The sequence below is a fragment of the Typopeltis vanoorti genome, chromosome 20, assembly GCF_054136105.1.
Source record: "Typopeltis vanoorti isolate ZY-2024b chromosome 20, IOZ_Tvanoo_1.0, whole genome shotgun sequence".
Taxonomy (NCBI): Eukaryota; Metazoa; Arthropoda; class Arachnida; order Uropygi; family Thelyphonidae; genus Typopeltis; species Typopeltis vanoorti.
Window position 1 is genome coordinate 17,944,546 of NC_143568.1, and position 19,385 is coordinate 17,963,930.

At 36.2% G+C, this 19,385-nt stretch overlaps 2 protein-coding genes across 3 annotated transcripts in view; one reads left to right on the forward strand and one right to left on the reverse strand.

Annotated features, from left to right (window-relative positions):
• LOC150095259 (kelch-like protein 40a) overlaps positions 1-19,385 on the forward strand; it is a 90,758-nt gene that overhangs the window by 32,540 nt on the left and 38,833 nt on the right. The gene's annotated exons all lie outside the window — the stretch shown is intronic.
• Positions 6,162-19,385, reverse strand: part of LOC150095260 (E3 ubiquitin-protein ligase rnf146-like) — a 78,115-nt gene continuing 64,891 nt past the window's right edge. For both annotated transcript variants that reach the window (XM_090410788.1, XM_090410789.1), the window contains exon 5: positions 6,162-13,321. In XM_090410788.1, the coding sequence (XP_090266914.1) occupies positions 12,787-13,321 (535 nt within the window). In that variant the 3' untranslated portion in view covers positions 6,162-12,786. The remainder of the gene's footprint in view (positions 13,322-19,385) is intronic.

Sequence of the window (19,385 nt, forward strand, 5' to 3'; positions counted from 1 at the left end):
AGTGGTTCTCAGTAAGATCTGCAAAATACCCCTCTACAGCTGCAATCACCTCTTTATTCAAAGAAAAATGCTGACCAGTGAGAAAGAGTGTTAGTTTTGAGAAGAGATAGAAGTCAGAGGGAGCTAAATCTGGGAAATAGGGTGGATGTTCCAACAATTCATAGTGCAGATCCCTTAATTTTCCCATTGCCAAAACACCTTTGTGGACAGGTGCATTGTCCTGATGAAAGATGATTTCTTTCTTTCTTCTGCAAACCGGGTTTTTTCTCATAAATTTTTTCATCTAGTCTGTTTAAAAAATCGGAATAATATTCCCCGGTTATTGTTTTACCCTTTTCAAGATAATTAATAAACAAAATGACTTTAGCATCCCAAAACACTGATGTCATGACCTTTCCTGCTGACGGAACTGACTTTGTCTTCTTTGGCGCTGAACAACCGGCTTCTGTCCACTGTTTTGACTGCTGTTTGAATTCTGGTGTGTGTGTGTGTGTAATGGTGAATCCCAGTCTCATCCATAGTAATAAATCGATGCACAAAATCAGGTTTATTCTTGTTAAAATGCTCCAAGCACTGTTCAGAGATTTTCATGCAAGTGCATTTTTGATCTGTTGTGAGCAAGCGCGGCACCCATCTTGCACGAAGCTTTTTCATTTGCAATTCTACATGCAAAATATATCCTACATGTTCTTTTGAAATGCCTATAGTCTCAGCAATTTCACACACTGACTCTTTGGTCATCCAATACCATATTGTGCACTTGATCAATGATGTTATGCTTTTTGGGCATCCTTCATCTTCAATGCTGGTACAGCCATGTTTAAACTCGGCAGACTATTTCTTAATTGTCGAAAACAAAGGAGAAGAGAGCCCATAAACTTTTATGAACTTCGAATGAATTTCTTTTGCCAGCAAAAGGTTGGTCGATTGGTAGAGCCTCTGCTACTAATGGCTCATGCAAAAAGTTAAGCAAGTTTGAGCACAGTTAGTAGTTGGAAGGATCTATCGTTCGATGCTGTTGGCACCCTCAATGAGTCTGGACTCCCTGGAGGTGTCACATAATAATAATAAACCTTTGTTTACAAAGAATTTTATAACTGCGCGATACTCAATTTTATCCATTTCAAGGGATACAGACAGCTGTATAAAAAAAAACTACTTGATGAAATGATTTGCAGTTTCACATAGATGCTTATGACAGATGTACCAACTTTGGGGGGGGGGGGGGGAATCTTGCCGGTAGCATTGCCATCTATGGTCGAGGCCAATAACCTTTCAGACCACGCTCATATATTTGTTATTTTTTGAAAATAACATTTGCAGACATAGTCAAACATTTTCATTTGAAACTTGTTTATATAACCAGCCAGTCTGATTTTTTGGAAGTCAGGTGACCAGGTAAAAGGGGAACAAGAAGAAGTTTCTTTCTGGCAGGTATTTATTCATTGTGGGTAGATGTTGAAATTTCTGGCATTTGCTCATAATGACATTAAAGAAGTTTTCTAATTAAGGAATCTACAATATAAAGTTTGATTCTAAAGAAGTAACTGATGTATACTTAAGGCAACAGCTTGTGGACTTCAGTCATTATTCAGAATGTGATGTTATAGATAATATTGAGATATGATGAACATTGTTGTGAAGAAGCAAAACTATATACTCTCTCTCACCGTTTCAAGGAGGTTGCATTGACATCTGGTGCTTAGAATCAATTTTGCTAGTTATCTCATGTTTTAAGTGATTATATGAAGAACTCATGTGTACTACATTCATATGACAAGTCAGGACTGGGTGATCATGCTTTGCATTTAATCCTGTATGAAGGATTAAATGGAAGAAGATACATATATTGCATAAAGTTGCTATAGATCTCAGACTATTTTTAGGATCTATATCATCTATGAAACACTCCTATCCTTAAGTACGACTGGATTAATTTGAATGACCAACTCCCACAAATCTGGGAGTTGGTTATTAAAACTACAGTTAGCCTGACTGACTTTTTTTTCTGGTCCTTAGCATGTACTTCATAGAACATTAGTTCCTTTTCAGTTAGTTTGAATTATTTATGCAACAACTTTGAGCTGCTGTGTTGTTTATAATAGTTGTAATTTGAAAATACTGGTTAGAAATCTAGTGAAGTATTATTCATTCATTTTGTTCCTCTGGTGGTGTTCATAATAACTAGCCTCTTTCATAATTTGCAATATGTTAATCCTTATGAATATAAAAATAATTTGTCTGGTCACATGCTGGTACTGCTAAGCATTAGTATTTAATATAGCAAGTGATTTAATTTCACTACAAAAACAAATTTCCTAGATCTTGACTTCTCAGAAATAGCTTTATAAGTTATTTCTGAGATGCGCGTTCCTTTTCAGCATGTATTTAATATTCAGCCTCATTTAAATAAACATCTATTTCAGAAAATTTACAGGTTCAACTGACAAGTCATCAGTAAACATATGCAGAGTATATCCTCCCTTTTCCATACACGGTTTCCAGATTGCACGACATAGATATGTTATCCATACAAACAGTACCTACTCTTTTATTTTTCATTATGATATAAAAAATTAACCAAACCAGCTTTCAAAGGTAAAAAGAAGCTGCTTTATTTTGCTAGCTTTTTTACTCAGTTTTAGGTTTTATATTTGCATTTTATTTTGACTCAGCTTTTCAGTTTTGTTCCTTCCTTAATACTTGTATTAAATTCAGCTAAAAAAGCAAATATTGCAACATTCACTTCTATTAATTAAAGTAACAAAATTATTGGCACATTTTCATGGAATCAACCCATCATATTTTACTGTAGAATTCATTCACACTCTTCGTATTTTGCAGGATATGCTGGAGAAATAAAATTCTCCAGCATATCATGTCACCCAACCACAAACTCTGCAATATCTCAGTACTCAACATTCTGTAGTTCTGCGAGTTGCCTTAGTTACTTGTTTCTAGACCATCTTCTTCTCGTTGCAGCAAGTTAATCATATATATATGTGTATATACACCCTCTGTCCAAAAAGAAACCAAACTTTTCGAAAATAGAAGAAACTAGTGGCGCCACCTGTTTTTTTTTTTGTGTTGTCGAAAGTGGCAACCTTCATTGGTGATGTGTCAACTGTTTATGACATTTGTTTCATTGGAAGCCGAGTTATAGTGCCAAGAGTGACAGTGTGTTTTGATGAACGTCAAAAAATGAGTTTCAAACAGAGAGCTGCAATTGACTTTTGTGTTAAACTTGGTAAAAGTTTTACAGAAACGCATCGAATGCTTCAAAAAGCATACAGTGATGAATGCTTATCACGTAACCCAGTCAAGTTTACGACTGGTTTAAGCGATTTCAAAGTGGACGTGAGATGCTCGAGGACGACGAAAAGCCAGGCCTTCCAAAAACTGGACTGGGTGCAGTTAACATCCAAAAAGTGTGTGATTTCATCAAAGAAAACCCAAAATCGTACATGAGATTGATTGAAGATGAATTAGGGATTCCAAAATCAACTGTACACAACATTTTGACTGAGAGCTTGGGCCTTCTTAAATTGAATTCGCGATTTGACCAATGACCAAAAAATGTATTCAATTGAACACTGCAAAGATCTCTCGTAAGGACTCAAACTTCCTTGAAACGATTGTTACTGGTGATGAAATGTGTTTTGAGTATGAGTCCGAAACAAAGCGCTAGAGTGCTGAGTGGAGACCACCAGAAGAGGGACATCCAAAAAAAAAAAAGTCACGTGGAGAAGTCAAAAGTAAAGACAATGCTGATTTGTTTCTACGATTCCAAGGGCATTATCCACAAAGAATTTGTTCTGCCTGGCCAAACGATCAATGGTGAGTTTTATCCCGAAGTTTTGAAGAAGCAACTGATAGCGAGAATTCGTCGTGTATGGCATGAATATCGTGATGCAGGCCAGCTGGTCATTTTTGCACCATCTCATCGTCCGAACATTGTGAGACAGTTTGTGTGCTGGATCACTCGCCGTATTCACCTGATTTAGCACCCTGTGACTTCTTTCTCTCCCCCCCCCCCCCCCCCCCCACCCCCCCCCGCCCCGGACTTAATTTGCCGATGAAAGGAAAGCAGTACAACACCATTGAAAATGTTCAAGTGGCAGTAACCACGACCCTCAACAGTATCCCAAAAACCGATATAAAAAACTTATTTAACGAATTAATTGACCGTGCCAAACGCTGTATCGAAGCTGAGGGAGAGTATATTGATTGAAATAAATGATTTGAATAATTATAATTGGCCTGTGTTTTATTTTCTATCAAAAGTTCGGTTTCCTTTGGGATAGAGGGTGTGTGTGTGTATATATATATATATATATATATAAAAAATAGCTAAAGTATGGTCTGATCAAGGCCTTGGTAATGATAAAACCTCATGTACTTGACAATTCCTCATCAGAAATAGATGTGTTGACTTCAAGCCTCTTTTTAATGGCTGCTGTGAACTTCGGGTCTCTGTTTGCCATCACTACATTCTGAAGTTTAATCTTGCACTATTGTGCACTATTGTTTAATCTTGCACTATTGGTATGTCAACATTGAAATACCAATCACACTGATCCAAACTATAAACATAAATCTTCCTGAAGGGACTTAACATCAGCATCGTTCCTTATTGCTGTCCTTTATTTTGCATCTGCCTTAACCAACAAAATATCTTATCAGTCCACCTGAAATTATGCTGACAAATAAACTGAAAAGCAGTAGCCTGAGAACAGAACCCTAAGCACCTTACTAACTGCATTTCTTTTCTGGGAAGTTCATTTCCATTTCACTAATATAATAAATTTAGTTTAATCCTTTATCCAAGTGTAAGCAAACAAAGTTTGCACCTGAAGTATCTTCAGGACAGGCAACTCGTGGTAAAGGTGGACCAAGCTTTCGTCACTCCTTATCTTAGTATCTCCCATAATGCAAAGCACATCTCCTTGCAGACACGTGTAATGCTATGCATTAAGGGAAGGGCTATTACCCAGACCAGTTTTGACCTTTATTGAATGTTCAAGTACAGGTCAAACTCCAAAAACTCAGCGTTGTTCCCCTCAGTAACAGGCTCACCCTGCCACTGAGAAGAACTCTCAGAACTGGTTGGCTCTACACCGTGGCTCACCCCACCACCGAGCAGAGCTACTCATATCTCATCTGAGGGGTAACAGTAACAGCAACAGCTGTGCCTCAGTTAACTTCACGGGCTACAGCATTGCCATTCATCACCCAAGCTTCCAACCAGTTTCGACCTTTGTCGAGGTCTCGCCAGACCCAGAAGTGGTGATACCAAGGTGGAAGCAATGGAAAAGTCATATTTACATATACGAATTGCCAAAAGGCAACTCTCTCACCTTATTATTAAATTACTCTGGATTTAGAGAAAGATGTTGGAAGTTTTTTTTCCACTTGGTTAGACTATAATATCTCAAAAAAGGTCGAAACCGGTCTGGGTAATGGCCTTCCCTTAATGCATAGCACTATACATGTCTGTAAGGAAATGCACTTTGCATTATGGGAGATACTAAGACAAGGAGTGATGAGAGCTTGGTTCACCTTTACGAGTTGCCTCAGTCCTGAAGGGTACTTCAGGTGCAAACTTTGTTTGCTTACACTTGGATAAAGGATTAAACTAAATTTATTATAGTCTAACCAAGTGGAATAAAACTTCCAACATTTCACTAATATGTTATCAACATCTCTCCTCTCTCTCAAATTGTACACCAAACTTCCATGTGGCAGCCGGTCATATGACTTTATGAAGTCCAAAAATATCACCATGTCTGAGTGTTTTTTGTTGCTCCCACCCATGAAAGGTTTATTTTTGTACCATGGGTGGGCTAAGGATTTTTAATACACACACATGTGTGCGCAGGGGGGATTTTTTAGATAAACACCTAAAACAAAAATGATATTAAAGCATTTCTTCTTATATAACCTAAAAGAAAAAGAATTATTACAATTTGATAAAACATGGGGATTAAAGGGTTTTAAGATATGTTCTTTCTTGTAGTTATATTACTTGCTTTAATATTTTTGTTCTAGGTGTTTAACAGAACTTTCCAGCCCACCCCAGGAATGCAGATTAAAACCTGATAACATAGGAGATATCATGTTCAAGAATCTTTAGCCAGTGAAATAACTGTGGAAGAAAAGAGTAACACCTGCAGATGTTTATTATATGTCTAATAACTATTTAGGTACAATTTCTACTGAAAATGAAAAATTAAATACTGATAACAACATAAAGAATTGCTTAAGGTTCAAAGCGACAACTAGGAGGAGAGCTTCGCATTGCCTTTTATGGAATGTATGGAACACACTAAAGCCTAAGTGTAAGCAAACTTGTTTGCTTACACTTGGATAAAGGATTAAACTAAATTTATTATAGTCTAAGTGGGAAAAAACTTCCAACTTCTGACCTAAGATTCCACAATCCTCATATTCTCATGGTGCATTCATTTAGTAGGTATCTACCCTGGATACTAAAGAAATGAAAATTAACTAGCAATTTAGCTGATGAAACTCATTCTTATTGGCTTAAACCAAAACAAAATGATGAAATTTTGTATTGGCTTGGAGATCACCCAGTTAAAGAAAGCCTTTGTTGTTTTCGTCAGGGAACCAGAGCAAACAATAAAAAGTCAGCTGCTAGAACAAACTCCAAATCATTGCTGGAATTCAAGAATGGCACCATCAGTGGTAAGAAGCATCAAAAAAAGCAGAACTCACAAGAACTGAAATATCAGGTTGACATGACTGGTTGGTTTTCCCTTTCAGTCGTTTCTGACTGTAGGTGACTTTGTAGGCATTGCCCACAAAGTATTCCTGGTGAGATTTTTACAGGGCAGTTCACCATTGCTTTCTATAACCCCCTAATTTTATCTGGGCTTGGGACCGGCAATGTCAAATACAACATGTTATGATAAGGGAAGGAAGTAGTAGTACAATGATATTCAATACTAAATGCAAGGATAATTTTTTTTGATTGACAAACAATATCAAGTAGAGCGAAGTGGGCAAAAACTAGAATGGGGAATTCGACATTTGACTTATGGGTCCATCGAAGGTTTTACTCGAGAAGTAGAGGCTTTTTTTTTTTTTTTAATCTAAACAGCAGAACAGAAAATGAATAACAGCCCTGCAGAAATGTTTTGGGGAAATTTGGAGAAAAGAACAAAGCTAATAATGATGGTATGTGTATTCTAGATTTCTATTCAGGACATGGATTAGATGTGCACAAATTCACATGGGAGAGAAGATGCAAGAAAAGTGTCATTGTTATTGTTGATAGTAATATTGTCAACAAAACATCATAATAACATTGATTGTTATTGTTGTAGTACTACAAGAGGAAGACAAAATCAGAGAAAGATGGAAAGAATATTTCCGTAATCTGCTAAATGAGGAGAATCCAAGAGAAAGGTGTGAGGATGGAGAGGCAAATGAGGAATCAGTGCAGGACATCAGCAGAGAGGAAGTGCTTGAGGTACTGAGAAAAACGAACAATGGAAAGGCTGTGGGAGCAGACCAGATACCAAGGGAAACGTGGAGAAGTCTGGACAGCGAGGGTGCAGCCATGTTATGGGATCTGATGAGGAAAATAGCCCAACAGGAAAAGCATTCTCGTCCCAATCTACAAAGGAAAAGGAGATGTTCAGGATTGTGGCAACTATAGAGGGATCAAGCTGATGTCACACACGTTGAAGATATGGGAAAGAGTAATTGAAGGAAGGATAAGGCGGGAAACAAAAATTGGCGAGGAGCAGTTTGGATTTATGCTAGGAAGAGGGACAACAGATGCGATATTTGTGCTAAGGCGACTGCTGGAGAAATATAGGGAGATGCATATGGTGTTTATAGACCTGGAAAAGGCATATGACAGAGTGGCCAGGCAGGAGGTGTATGAGGAAGAAGGGGGTGTCGGAGAAGTACGTGAGATTGGTGGAGATGTATGAGGGAGCGAAAACTCGGGTCAGGTCTAGTGTCAGCATGACAGAGGGGTTCCCCATTGTCGTCGGGCTCCATCAGGGATCAGCTTCGAGCCCCTACTTCTTTGACCTGGTCATGGATGTACTAGTGGAGGATGTTAAGAGGGAGGCACCGTGGAGCATGATGTTTGCTGATGACATTGTTCTTTGCGAATCATTCCGAGAGAAGCTTGAAAAGACTAGAAGAGTGGAGAAAGGTATTGGAGGAGAGAGAGAGGCATGAGAATTAACCGGGTGAAGACCGAATATATGTCAATGGGAGTGCCGAGGATATGGTCATACGACTCCAGGGTGAAAGGTTAACCCTCAGGGAAGAAATTCAGGTACCTCAGGTCAGTCGGCGAGAGGAATGGAGACCTGGATGAGGAAATACAGCACCGAATAACACGTGGCTGGAGGAAGATGAGCCAGGTCCTGTGTGACAAGAGAGTGAGGTGTAAGATGAAAGGAAAGCTATATAAGATGGTGGTGAGGCCGGTGATGCTTCATGGCACGGAGACGTGGCCTATAACAAAGGCACAGGAGAGGAAGATAGACTGCGGATGTTGAAATGGACGAGTGGTGTGACAAAGGAGGACAGGATAAGGAATGACTACATCAGAGGGATGGTCAAGGTGGGACAGATCAGTAAGAAGGTACAAGAAAGCAGGCTGAGGTGGTTTAGTCATGTAGAGAGGAAGAGTGAGGAGTATGTTGGTAAACGAGTGGGGTGCATGGAGGAAAAGAGGCAGGCCCAAGCTCAGGTAGAGGATAAGGTGGCAGAGGATCTTAGGGAAAAAGGATGGAGTCAGAAGATTAAAGATGGGAATGCCGACCCCGTTTAACACGGGATAAAGGCATAGCGAAAGATAGTGATATCTTCATGATAGTTCAGGACAAGTATATAGAGGGTTTGAATAGGAAGTGATCACCATTTAGTTTTGAGCAGGATAAAATTGAATGTTGTATCGAAAGAAAAGTGTGCAAGAAAGTTTTTTTTAAAATCAGTCTAGCATCTTTCTGAGGTGAACTGTAAAGTAAAAATTATCAGCAGCCATTAATGCCACACTAGTTTGCCGAGCAGTTGGCATATACACTCTTCAACCAACAGGCTGCAGATTCAAATCCCACCGTGGGTTATGGATAAATGCTTGATTGTCTTTAGGTGAGAGATGAACTTCATTGCCCAGTCTAAAACCATAGCTACTGCTTACTGGAAACCTGAAGAGGCTATAATACAGAATGTACTATAGGTTTGCAAATAACCTTTCATGGATGGGAGCAGCATAAAAATTTACCCACTGCTGGAAAGTTTTTACTCATAATCCTCCATTTGGACCTATCTTGCTTTTCTGTGCCACTGAGCTCTAGCCATCTCTTTAATCTCCTTCCACTACCTCTTGAGTCTTGCTGTAGCTCTTTCATCTCAGGGATATCATTCAGATATCAACTTTGTCCTTTTGGGGATCTTGTAATGGCTGTATCTTGCCTTGACTTAAAATATATAAATATTATTTTAAAAACAACAATACCTTGGAGACTTGGTAGCAGTCTGAAGAAAACTGACTCATTCAGCCATAGGTATGTAGTGAAGCTGTCTGCAGGGTAAAAAAATAACTCCATGTTGCACTCAGCAAGTTAGAGCTACTTCTCAAAAACAAAGTGCATTGTAAGATCATAGCAGCTAAATCAGTCAAATGGAATTTGAAGCTGTGGAACATCCTCTCTACAGCTCAGAATTAGTTCCATCAGACTTCTGGTTATTTCCTAACCTGAATATACACACACCAAATACTTCCATTCTGAAAATGAAGATCAAAACAGAGGGGTAAGAAAATTGGCTCCTGAAGAATTTTATCACTATGATGGCATTGAAAAACTGGTTACACTTTCATAAGTTTTTCAAAGGCATAATGGTAACAATATGTATGGAAATGTATTGAAAGGAAGGGAGATTTTGAAAAGAGATTTCAAACTATTTTTTATTTTACTGATCTCTTTTGGATGGATAGCTATCACAATGGATTCATTACTTCTGAATCGTCCTTTGTGTTACATCTAATATAAAATGAGATGTGGTAATGCAGTTAAATAATTCATATTATATATCCATTGGATGTGCATGAGAATGATATTAAACTCCATAGTGAAGTCTGGCAAGATGATAGCATTATGTTATGGGGAAATTGTTTGACAAACAGTCCATTTCAAACACAGGAACCTACTGTTACATTATAATTAAGCAAATGCCATTATAGTGAACTATAATGATCTACTGAAAAATACTAGCCAAAGCCCAATTATCATCAACAATATTTAAAAAAAAAAAAAAAATCACTAAGACACACCTTGTATTATAACTATTTCTTTGATAATAAGTTAACTGTACAAAAGTTTGTTCTATATTTTTTAACATAAATGTAATAAAAAGATTTACTGCATAGTGGACGTGGATAAACCAACTATTTTTTTTTCAGGGAGTTCCAGTAAAATCCACACACCACCAAAAGAAAGCCTTAATACATTCAACTCTCGATATACCAAACACTACTATAAAACTCACTCACTATTACAAACTACTGAAAAGTTTTGGTCAAAGCCCCATAGGCACAATGCTATGACACATTCACTATAGCAAGCTATGCCTGTGGTACAAGTTATACAGTAATAAGAGTTAACTGCACATGTTGGAGGACAATGTAATTTTTCTGAATTTCTTTTGTGCAGATACATATCCACTCAAATTTTTTTTTTTTTTTACTCGGCTATAATGATTCAGTATATTTTGACATTTATATTATTATACAATTTCCAATGAACCCTTACAGTAAACAGATTTTTACATTATTACTAATCATCTGTCTTTGCTGCTTGCATGACCTGTGAGCAAGGATACATATATATCTTTTGTCGGAATCAGATCAAGTTTTTACTGATAATACAGTACACAGCTAGTCACAATATTCAATTTAGCGTGAATTGTACAACGATACCAAGACATTTAATAAGAACCAAAATTCAGTTAATGTGATACTAGCACTTATCTTTGCATGTGCATGTGCTGTACCGTCCATAATCATGTTAGTTTTCATGATTTGTTTTAAGAAGTATCCTTGACAAAAGGAAGATAAAACATTAAGAGCACAAAAAATAAAAATTCGATTAGTGAACAACTGATTACTGTAACTAATGATTTAAATTAAGTATACAGGTTGTCCTCACTTTGGAATTTTTTAAATTGCGCATGGCAAAGGAGATTACGTGTATGTAATGACCGGTTAGAATGAGACTAAGTCACTCGCCAACCTTTGCGATGCGTGTTATTCATAGTTTTCATCAATTACACCTGATTTTTTATTTTGTTTTCTTTTTGACTATAACCCACTCAATTTTCCAACAAAGTCAAAAAGAAGCAACAGTGCAAAACCAGAAAATGAGCAAAAGAAACAAAGAAAAGCAATTACATTAATGAGAGAAAAAATATGAAATTATTACCAGCCATGAAACGGGTAGCACTCTCAAAGCTCTTTGTGGGAAATTTTTCTTGCTGCTTCTACAGTTTGCACCATTTTAAAGGATAAAGAAAAATATTTGGAAGAAGTAAAAAAAAAAAACAAATTATGGCATAAACTTTGTCCTCAGTTTAATAATTTTGAAGGCCCAACAAAGATTGAATTCTGAAATGCAAGCGATCTTAGGTATGACTAACCAGTTGCAAATGGAAGTTTTGTAAGGTGATGTTAATAAGTGCTTCAATCTCACACTATGTAACTCTCACCCAATGATCCCCTTGAATTAGAGGAACAAAGAAGAAAAAGACAAAGAATATAACAAATATAAAGCACTAACTCAGTTTTTCACTTTAAAAGGGCCTAGAAGAAGCATTTAAATTTCTCGAAAAAGCTCAAGCAATCACAAGATTCAGACTTAGAACGATTTAGTAAATTTTCCCATGAAATGAATAATGCTTCTGCTTGCTACCACGTTATTTTAAACGAAAAGAAGCGAAAGTCAATGAAGCAGATGAAACTTGAGGCCTTCTTGGAAAAAAAAATGCATCAAAGCTTCCTACGATAGCTCCCACTACCTCAACGGGTGCCGATTCACCCGGTGGTATAGAAATGAGCTTTTTGTTTCCAAGGAATCTTTTAATTTAATTTTTAAATATGTAAATCTTTGGCCGGTAAAGTCTTTTATCATTAAATATTAGTTTTATATTTTATAAATTCCTTCTTATGAACGTAGCTTCGCTTATAGCATTATTTCTAAAGCAAATACACTCCCACTATGAATTCCCTATTTATGAATGGTCACCAGGAACTAATTAATTCGTAAAGGCAGAAACTACCTGTATTCTTTTTTTTCTATCCTTGATTGTCATTTCATTTTAAACATATAAAAAAAATTGTTTAAAATTTTTCATTGCCTGTTTCCATCGAGCTGGTATCAATTACTATATTTTACATATGTTTGAAATAGTCTGAATTTTAATAATGTGATCACTTCATGAGATTCATTATCCACACTAATTGTGACCTAGCAGTATTTCACATGTTACTTCAAAGATGAATCCAATTTACCTCACACTATGTAGTATCACAAAGAATGTTCATGTTTATAAATTATGCAAAATTCTGTTCCAAGAAATAGTCATCCTGTATTCTGGTGAAAAATAAAATGTTTTATACTACTTTAAATCTTATATGTTGAATACTTCTTTTAAATTTAATGTAATCTTTATTTAGATATACTTGCTAATATACACACTATACCAGCACCTACTAAATTCATAAAAAATAAAAATCCATGCTATCTAGATTTCTTCTTCTGAACCTGATTGGTCTGCATTCCAGTCAATTCTAGAGGTGAACCTATTTCTATATGAAGAAGGTAGTAACACTTGTGCTTCACTAATGGCAGCAGATTCTTCACATACCCTTAGAGTTTCGATTACTTCTGCTAAAGATTCATCAATGTTATTTAGAGAATGTTTGTTCTCCACAGTCACAGATGGTGTAGTAGGCAAAGATGGGTCTGAAGCTCGTGTGTTTCTCTCCCAATTACTGTTATCTGCAACAGACTCCACGGATGACTCCACATTCCTGATCCTAGGCAATTTAGGTGGCTGTTCATTACTCACTTCCTCTGGACTTCCACCACTTGCTTCATTAGCCAGCTGATCTGAGAGGGAATGAGATGATAAAGATCGAATACCTGCCACACCTTTCTTTGGAACATTAGCCAAATCACGTTTAATGTGTCGCCGCCGACATGGATCAGAACGTCTTACTTGAATCATATGCTCAAAATCAATTATATACAGAAATCCAGCAATCAGCACTTCACATCTGTAAAATAAAATTCATATAATTATGTTTTTATAGATAAAGCTATCTAACAAAAATATTCAAGCTAGATTATTCTAAGGAAGATTTATGGGTTTGGATCCACTCTTAAGCATATATGAGGTTGTTTGGTAAATTTCCAATAGACTGTGACACAATTCATTCATTCATTCATACCATTGTCGGCACATATCTTTTTCATGACCCCTGGCAAAATTTTAGTCACATGCGACGCGTAGCTCTTGTTTGGCAAACATTTAAAATAACCATGTTTGCATTTTTCATAAAAATGGAGTTTCATGCAGTGATAAACCACTTTTATTTGAAGTGGACGGCCGTGCAGATCAAAGCTGAGTTAGATGCAGTTCATGGAAACCCTGCACCAGCATTAAAGACTATTTATTTTTGGATAAATGAGTTTAAACGTGGTCGTAAGTCCATCGAAGATAAAGCGCGCTCTGAAGGAAATTATTGACAAAATCCATAGTATTGTTATGGACGAGTGAAAGTGTGTGAGATTGCTGAGATTGTGGGCATCTCAACTGAACGGGTATATAATATCCTGCACAAAAAATTGCATATGAAAAAGCTGTGTGCACAATGGGTGCCGCGATTGTTCACTGTCGATCAAAAATGCATACGAAAAGATATTTCAATGCAGTCTTTGGCGATGTTTAATCGCAATTCACAGGATTTTTTTGCATCAATTCGTGACTATAGAACTACACACCTGAGTCCAAGCAGCAGTCAAGACATTGGACAATGCCCGGTGAAAGAGCACAAAAAAAAAGCAAAGACGATTTTGTCAGCTGGGAAGGTGATGGCCACTGTTTTTTGGGATTTCCAAGGAATTATCATGATAGACTATTTGGAAAAGGGTAAGACAATAACAGGAATTTATTATGCATCATTGTTGGACTGCTTAAAAGAAGAACTGAAGAAAAAAACGGCCAAGATTGGTGCACAAAAAAAAAGTGCTCTTTCATAAAGATAATGCACCGTCCCATACATCAGCCATCGCAATGGTAAAATTGCACTAATTGGGGTTCAAATTGGTTCCACATCCACTGTATTCTTCACACTTGGTCCTCTGACTTCTTTCCCAAATGTAAAAATTTGGCTCGGTGGGAAAAAAATTTCTTCGAACGAGGATGTCATCAAGGCTGTCAATGACTATTTTGCACAATTTGACAAATCCTACTTTTTAGATGGGATGAAAAAATTGGAAACTCATTGGATCAAATGTGTAGATCTCGATGGAGATTATGTTGAGAAATAAAGGTGATTTTTTCCAAAAAAAAAATGTGTTTAACTTATTTTTTTACCAAACTTTTCAAACAATCCTCGTATTATATCATTTTTGATAAACATGCAAAACTGGCATAAAATTGCAGTAACTCCAAACACATTTCAGTCAGAATTTTCAAACTGCAAAGGCAATGCTCACTGAAGAATATATGAAATTATAATATATATTATTCTAAAAATAAATGAAGTTATCTGCATATTGAGGATCTTTACCCAGCTTTCTTGGTAACTACTTTAAAATGTTTCAGGTCCATCTAGTATTAGTATTCAGAAACTCATTTTCCAAGAATCTACACATCAGAATTTCTCTGTATTAAAAAAAGCAACCATTTGTGAAAGTTGAAGTTGCACAAATTAAATTTGTTTTCAAAAGAGATTTTGCAAAAAAAAAAAAAAAAAAAAGCGGATACCTACATTTTGAAAGAAAACGTTTGTTAGAATGTGTGTTGAACTATAAATCTGGAAATTTTGACAAACTCAGGAGAATACTGTCTTCTGTTTTGATGGTATCAATTATTACTGAATAGGAAGGATGTCAATAATGCATGGGAAGAGCATTGAAAAGATGCTTAAATGATGTGTTATCTGAATGCGTTCCCTAGAGTTTGAAGAACAAATAGGATGCAAGTGAAATGGATGTGCAACCTTTTACAAGCAAGAGGCTACTAATTTAAAGATGACAGCTTTACTAATTCTGTCGTCTATTTCCATATTTAATTTGCCATCTTCACAAAAATTGTGCCTAAATAAGCTGAAATGTTTTACTTGTTCTATAGGTTCATCATTTAGGATACAGTTGACTTTTCAAATGGTTCAATTTTCATTTTAAAATCTGCCCATAGCATTCTGCTTGGAAGTGACTCCCATTCAAGAAATTTACTTCATGTTTTGTGTTGATTACTGTTATGACTTTCTCCTTTCCCTGATCATTAATGCCTTATTACATCTCAAACCTAATCTCAATCCAGGAATGGTTTGTTATAATATAGTCAATTTCCTTTAGAATGGCACAGTGCCTATGAGGCTTTGGTTAAGACTTTCAGATAATTTGTTATGTATTTATTATTTAGGATTTCATGTGTTTTTGTCTTCTTGGTTCCAGTTATGTTGACATGTGTTCTACTCCATGTATGTGTATGTAATTCTACTATCTGCTCTGTGCTGATTTTTTCATTAATGGCATTGTGTTGTTCAATTCTGTTGACCATTGATGCAATTGAATCATCAGTTCAGTGGCATCTATTGAAGGAACTGATACCATCAATATTGTGGCAACTGACTTTTCATTATTTGCCACTGTTCAGTAACAAAAACAGTAAGGGGTGGGGAGGAGACTATGTAAACTAAGCTATGCTGCAGCTAGCATGATGTTCCAAACTACCATATCCTAATCTATTCAGCATTTCCAGGTGGGTGCCTTATAAGGTAAGTAAGCTGTACATTGGGAAGTCAGTTCTCTGCATTCCTTCTAGGCTAAGTGGGCTTCCTCTCATTCACTTAGCTCTGATCCTTAACATTTCTGAAATGCATTTAAATTTTTAATCACTGGAATACAAAAGTGTAACATTGAAGAAGGGTATACACATTGCCAAAATATTTACACAAAAATTCATTAATTGTATTTGATTTGAAGTCCAAAAATATTTTGACCTTCAAAAGCAAAAACTAAAAGATTTTTGAATCAACATTTATATTAAAACATGAGTGAAACAAATGTTCTTCGAGCAATTTCCATTTATTCGTCATAACATTTTTGTCTTTTTTTAACTTAATTTGTAAAATTAAAACGAAGCTTTCTCCATGATGATTATGCAATTGTAGCATAAGAAATAATAACAAATATAACATAGTTTGTCTAAAACAGTAGTTAAGTTGATATTATTACTACATTCTGGTAATCCTCGGCAAAATTTCCAGGACAGCTTTTCTTAAGAGAATTTTGCTTTCAGAGATGTTATTTCTCAGTTTATTTGCCTTATGTCATATTTTTAAATTTTAATCCAGTTTTGATTTTGCAGCATCTGTTATCTCGATTTGATGAATTCTTATATATAAAGATGCTTGATACATCTCTGATCCTTCATCATGCAACTGCTGAACTGAATTATCCTCCCATCTCACACAAACACTAATGTTTGTGAATTTTGGTGTTTTATATCTAATTCATTCATTTCTTTCCCAACTCGTTTTTCTTTTAGAAAACCAGTCATATTTTAGACTAGCAAAGCCATTTGACAGAATAACACAAAACTATTGTGAAAGCCTAGAGCAAATGGGGATGGACACGAAGGGTGACAGATATCAGAAACTAGTATCAAATAAAACAGGTGACCAGTGCTGTGCTAAAGGACTTGGGCAGCTGCTGTTAATTTTGTAAATTGATGATATTCGGAATGATCCTGCAGAATAATCTAAACACTGGTAAATCATTCTGCAAAGGATGATTACCAGTTCAATGTGTCAAAAGGATAAAGTTTTTTTTTTTTCATGATGGAATGAAAAACTATAAACTGTTTTATACAGATGGAACTGGACTGCAAGAAATTAATAAGGGGGGGGGGGGGGAAAGGTGATGGACAAGCAAATTGAAGTTCCAAGGACCCTGCCAAAGTGCGCGAAACAAACTGAAAGGATCATTTGGATGTTAATAAGCAATGACAGAGATAGGGAAGTTATTGTTCCTGTTTTTAAGGTTTTGATGAGGGTTGCCATGCATAGATTTGGTCTCCTATTTTGCTTAGGAATGGAGAGCAATCTGTGAAGTGTTCTCAATGAGGACAGACTGAAGGTTTGTGTATTACAAAATTTAGTGGAAAAGAGGATGACAAAATTATGTTGTTAAAGGGATTTTATAGAGTAGAAGATGCTAAAGAAATTTTTCATTATGTGACTAGAGGAAAGAACAGAAAAGAGAACAAAGAACCATCCACGGCAGTTTTACTTGGATGGATGCAGTTAGCAAGGGAATGGGCTATATATATATATTTTTTAGAGGGGGAAGGAATGAGTGGAATACTTGTCAGATGCAGTCTTGAGCACAATCTCAGTGAATCAGTTTAAGGGGAAGGTTAGAGGGATGATAAACATTTATGAATAATGGTTAGCATGAGCTATGAATCTTTGGATGCCACGGAAATGCCCATACATTAGTTACAGCTAATCACAGTCATATTTTTAACACTGAATTATTAAGTTTTTCCTGAAATAATTAATTACTGCATTCTTGATCGAAGTGCATTATACCTTGCTTTGTGCTAAACTGTGCATGTTTGGTCATCCCTGTTAATGTCACTTAATTTTTTACAATATGAAGTTTATAATCCTACATGAAACAAGTAGAACTTGTTTTCTGTTTCAAAGCTTTTCTAAACATGTAAAAGACATGAAAAAACATGTATTTTCCTTCATAAAATATGAACTGCATATTTTATGAAGGAAAACAGATCTATTGCATGTGTGACAACACTTGTTATTCAATTGTTAGTACATCTCATTGGTATTCAACAGATAGTTTCCATGTAGTGTTTGAAATGAATTTTGTGTCTATACAATATGAAAACTATGAAAATTTAAAGTAGCTCTGCAGTGTGCTATAAACTATATTTTAATGTACTGAGTCAGAAGACTGGGCAATGATGTGCTCTTCAAATTCCTGGAATTATAAAATGATTTATGAATTGCTTTACATCAAAGCATCAGTTACTGGGAATCTTTTCTGCTGATTCTGGCGACTCCACCTAGTTTAAAAAAACATTTAGATACTAGGCAACCAGAAATAGTGTCTGAGGGGTATGAAACTGTATTTCAGTATCAAAACCTGATATTGTTTATTTATTCGTATGGGGTTCCCCATTCCTCAACCGTCCCTTAGGACTGGTTGAGCCTTCCTAATGAGAGGAATTGTATGTATTTCTTTATGAATGTAAATCTGTGTTCACAGGCTGGTTTGCCTGTTCTGAGGGACGAAAAACCTGAGTTTCCAGATGAAAAACCATCTACCACCATATGAGATGCGAACTCACCATTAGTTGAAAGAGACCAGATAAAGGTTCCTCACATCATGGACCGGAATCAATCCCAGGTCTTTCCAACCAAAGGGCTATACCGACTGAGCTATGTAGACCCTTACCTGATATCGTAAGCAAGCAAGAAGCCATATACAATCAATTCTCACTATAGTAAGCACCGTTATAAAAAAGCACAGTCACAACCAGAATTTCATGAGTATAATACTATGCTAAAAAAAATTCAATATAACAAACAACTCCTCATAAACTATTCCCCTGGTTGCTATAAGTTTGCTATAGTGAGAGTCAACTATATGTCAATGGATAACTATGATGAATCATCATCACTCATTTTCTGTTCACTGCTGGATAAAGGTCTTTGTCCTTTATCTTTCAATTCTTTCTTCAGCTTTTCTATGTCCCTGCATTCCAACCATCTCTTTAATCTCATCCTCCCACTGTCTCTCTTTCCACCTCTGGGATACCATTCTGTTTGTCCATTTCTGAGTATTACTTCTTGCAATATGATCTGCCTGTTGCCATTTGGATCTTTTAATGGCCGTTATAATGTCTCTCACCCTAGTCTAAACTCTGATCCAAGTAGTGTACTTTCTATATAGAATAATAATACCAAGTAATACTTTCCATTCTGCTATGGGTAATCCTGAACTTCTTGTTCAAAGTATTACTATTACATACTTTGACCAACAATTTATGAATATACTATTATAAATGTTGCATCCAAGTGTAAC